Source organism: Sinocyclocheilus rhinocerous, unplaced genomic scaffold (assembly GCF_001515625.1).
Source record: "Sinocyclocheilus rhinocerous isolate Xijiao unplaced genomic scaffold, SAMN03320098_v1.1 scaffold691, whole genome shotgun sequence".
Taxonomy (NCBI): Eukaryota; Metazoa; Chordata; class Actinopteri; order Cypriniformes; family Cyprinidae; genus Sinocyclocheilus; species Sinocyclocheilus rhinocerous.
In genome coordinates, this window is record NW_015656606.1 from 137,783 (window position 1) to 142,447 (window position 4,665).

The following is a 4,665-nucleotide window of genomic DNA, read 5'->3' on the forward strand; positions in this document are numbered from 1 at the left end:
GAGACAGGATACGGATTGTAAAGTTGTACTCTTTCTTTTAACTTTCCTTCGGGTCTTTAGTCATGATTATTTTGTGCTGAAGCTGGTATTAATGTGGAGGAGATGATCAGTTCACGTACGCTATGCGCTGCTGCGTCTGTTGAACTGTCGATCTGTCACTCCACATTAAACAGCGCCAAAACGGCATTTATTGTTTGGATACTGCAATACAATGGACAGAATTTAAAATCTGAGACTTTGTTTCATATTAAAAGTACCAAAGCACAATGCTTATTAAGATTTATTGGATAGGAGGTGCCCTTCAATGTTCCGTCCATTAACTGAACACAGGCTAGACTAATCAATTCTTGGGATTTAAGAATCAATATTGTTCTGTAAAAATGAGAATGGATTAAAATTGTGATATCGATATTTTTTACCCAGCCCTAGAAATAAGTAAATAGTTGAAAATAAAGTATCGGTTAAGGTAGGTGTAGGGAGGGCTTTATATTCCAATAAGGTGGCATCCATTTTTTTATTTGAATTAAAATTATAATTTACACTCAATATGTTGTTATTGCATACTGTTTTATAATTTCCTACAATATTGGGGTGCAGATAATTGCCACTTTATTTATGTATTTACTTTTATGTTTTATTAAAGTTCTATTTTGACCCCTATAGAATGGGTGTTTTTTTTTTTTTTTACTTCCATAATACTTGGGGGAGGGGCACAACAATTCAATTCTGCTTAGGGCACCCATTTGTTATGTTGACAATGGGCACGTTCTTGTCGGTGACGGAGACGTGGTAGTTTTACTATGTGTGTCTTTCACTGTGTTCTACGGTTTATTTTTCAATAGGATCAAAGAAAAGAAGATGGAAATTACCTGAATATTGAGTCCGACTCCATCCGTTAGTTACAAGTGCCCGCTCACTTTTGCCCAGTCCCGACCAAACATACCATTCTGCCTACACCACTGAGTCTGTCTCTCTGTCTGTCTGTCCTTTAATTAGTTTACAGTAATCTAAATTATAATTATTCCGCTTCAACCCCTGAACAATACAGGATCATACATTAGGTTCTTCTATTACTTTATAAAGCATCTTCATATTCTCTAGTATGTAGTTGTTCATGTCCGTTTGCATTTAGCATGACTTTGTGCAGCACACTGAGAGAGTTAACGAGCCAATTCAAGGACAACTTTTTCATTTTTTTCTTTTATTGCCATAAGAAGGTAACACAGTATACAACAATATAAACTGTAATATTATACTCATAATATATAATAGTAAAAAATATGAGGTTTCAAAATGTGATGGTGCAATTTCATGTTGTAAGAAAAGTATACATTTTTATGTGGCCTTCGCATTACAAAAAAAAAAAAAATAGCTGAAATCTCTATGATGTAAACGGAATGGAAAAGCATCCTATGGTTTATAAAAGTTCTGTAGATACACCTGTGCACAGACAGTCAACAGCACTGATTTCTCATGGTAAGCAGCAGGCTTCTACTTTCATTGTTCAATGTACTGGATTCAATCATTTCCCAGTCATAAACAGTTTTGCCAGACCTGCTTTCAGATAACTCAGAGCATCTTTATTGGCTTCATCAGTTACAGCTTTTCTCCTCATTTCCTCCAGCTCTCGCACCCAGTCTTCTTTCCCAGCCTCCCTCACTCTGGGGATGAAGAAGTCGAGATGCTGAAGAGTGAAGGCAGAGTCTGGTTTTAATGCGATCTGAGACAGATGCTTGATGGTCTGGTAAGCTTCAGTGAGAAGATTTAACTTTTGGTCTTCAATCTCCTTCAAATCTTTGTCAAGATGTTGCATTAAAAATGAATATATTTTGGACTCTTCTTGGGCTTTTTCATATTCCTTTTTTATGGAGTCAAACTCCATCATGACGTTTGAAATTCTCATAGCATATTTCTTGTCTTCTTTGACGTGTTTGCTGTGATGACACTTCCCTGTGCACACGGTGCAGTAGCCGTTTTTCATGACTTCACATTTGCTGGGATCAGAAACCCACCAGCAGTCAAACTCATGGCAGTTTTCCTCACAGACGGTGCAGGTCGTCGCCTTCCTGTTCTTCCATGACTTGCTCTCAATGGGCACCTTCTGTTTAACTGTCTTTTTAACTTTAATGGTGAAGTTTTTACACTCCTCAATCTTTTCAATGTTTTGCATCATTGCCTCCTGGATCTGACGTTTTTCAGCTATCTTTAGCTCCTTCTCTTGAATTCGCAGCGTTAAGTTGCAAATGGATGCTTCAAACTGAATGCGCTCCATCAGGACATCTGAAGTCAACTCTAAACTTCTTATCTTCATTTCATTCAGAGACTGAAAAAATTGCTTCATTCCTTCCATACTGTCTTCCCAGGCGTCTCTTTGAGCACGAATGTGACGTTCTTTAGTGTGACGGCCTTCAGTCTGTCTGTTGTTAAACAAGAAATGAACAGGTTGGTCATTTTTGTCTCGTCTGCAGGGGATTTTAGCTTTTTTAATGGCACCGATGACGTTTGTGGGTGGCAGACCATCAGAGTGTGTGATTAAAAACACAATGTTGTTCACAATGTCTTTTCCAAACAAAGACAGAATTGAACTGATAATGTAATGCTGTCTGTCTGAGAGACGATTCTTAGATGCCTGAATCACAAAACACACGGCATCGACTTCACAAACTCCATCTTTTCTTTGAAACAGTGCAGATAAATTCTCAGCAACTTCCAGATCTTTGTCCAGTCCTCTAGTGTCTCCGTAGCCTGGAGTATCAATGATGGTGAGAGACATGGGACTTTTCATAGAAAAGACCTCATACATGGTGATTTCAGAGGTTTGTGATTCTGACTGATCTCTGGCTTCTTCTTCTGTGATTTCATACCACTTTTCTTCATCAAACTTCACTCCCAGTAAGTAGTTGACCATAGTGTTGATGAGAGTCGTCTTACCAACTCCGGTCTCTCCCACCAGCAGAACAGTTTTGTTTGGTTTACTGGTGTCTTTTTCTCCATATGTCCATTTTCTGACTTTTCCATTCTCATCAAGATCTTTCCTTTCTGTATGTAGACGGGATCGTTTTGGAGGACCTTCATGAATCAGAGTTGGTCTGCGTGGTGGAAGCTTCGGCTTTCTGTAAAATGCAGATGGAGACAAATACTTCTCAAAATGTTTGTGTAGCAATAATTTAAGACTAAATGCCCATCAGAAAACAGACCTTTTGAGTGAGGTTATGGGTAGTGTAAACATTTATTTTATACTTTTTGAACATAAACAATTGAAAATTCCCTAGAAACAATATTTTAAACAGATGAGGCCCCTCACATTATGCTGCCATTACATGATGAGGTTTCCACCAAGTTGTATTTGCAACAGGGCTCATTTCCAGTGTTTTCCCCCCTCTCAATGCATTTTTTTTCATTATATATATATATATATATATATACAACAGTTCTTTCTGGTTCTCGAATCTGATTGGCTGATAGGAGTGCGATATTAGAGTCCAACAGAGCTCCTCGACCTCTTCACCATTAGTTTCACTCCTCTTGCCGAAGTTGCCGTATTTCTCACAGCGAGTGTCATGGCAGACGCCCAAATCCACAATAGTTTTAAAAATAATACTGTTTTGTGTCACGAAATGCAGTTTTAAGAGTTTTTTAGGCAAGAATGTGCTTGCTTGGATGTCAAATATGCGGTTTGTTAATAAAGATAATGTCTGTTTGAAAATTTGCTTTGACGTATTCGGAGACGTGAGTTCCAGCGGCCGTTCAGCGCTCATTACACCCGCCGAGAGCGCCTTACCGCGGCCAGATCTTCTGGAATTTACTGCTGGCTCTGCGGTTAAATATGAGATATAATTCGTTTTGGGTAAATCTAATGGGCAGTCTTTGGTCTCATCAAACTATTATTTGTTCCAGAGCAAATAGTTTTAGCAAAATCTTATCATGTTTATGTAAATTCAATGCTGTATAGCCTACAGTATATTGTGCTGCCTTTGTAGGGTTGACTGGAATGCCTAGCAACTTTTATGATGGCTGTTGTTGTTGTTTATTAAATATGATTATTCAATAAATAATATTTTATATAAATAATAATAGTATTTAATAATAGTGTTTATTACCGAGACATGGTGCATGTGTTCGTGATGGTGATTTTAGTTACATTGTTCCGCAATTAGATGGCGACAAGAGACTGTTTTTATGAGTCAGTACTGCAGTAAAGACTTTTACATTGAAAAATACGCTTTTGTAAACGGAAGTTATTTTTACGTTCAACAACGACGCAGCTAACAAATGCACTGAGCAGTGCTGTCATCAGAAATCACTCTTAACAGATGAAAGGATATTGACGATACGACAAAGATAACGCTTTCCTCAGTGGACATTCAAACTTATGTTTTATTGTGTGTAGGAGACTGAGATGCGTTCTGCACACAAAAAGGGTTTTTTAAGACACTCCGTGGTTGTTTCCTATTCATTTACACACTCGTGCCGTCAAACTGTTGTATAAATGCAATATCACACTCGTAGAAGTGAGATATGGCTGTATATCGGCATGCTGTGATTACCTGCGGCCTCGTGCCTACGGCCGAATCACAGCCATGCCAATATACAGCCATATCTCACTTCTACGAGTGTGATATTGCTCACATATATTTTATAAGGTACATACAGATCACAAATATA

The 4,665-nt window shown here is 38.1% G+C and overlaps 1 protein-coding gene across 1 annotated transcript in view; it reads right to left on the reverse strand.

Moving 5' to 3' along the window:
* LOC107720465 (uncharacterized) overlaps positions 1-4,108 on the reverse strand; it is a 14,767-nt gene extending 10,659 nt beyond the window's left edge. Inside the window, exons 1-2 of the mRNA XM_016528185.1 lie at positions 4,101-4,108; positions 1,441-3,113 (exon numbers count right to left, since the gene is read on the reverse strand). Of these exons, the coding sequence (XP_016383671.1) occupies positions 1,523-3,113; positions 4,101-4,108 (1,599 nt within the window). The 3' untranslated portion in view covers positions 1,441-1,522. The remainder of the gene's footprint in view (positions 1-1,440; positions 3,114-4,100) is intronic.
* Between the last annotated feature and the right edge of the window lie 557 nt (positions 4,109-4,665).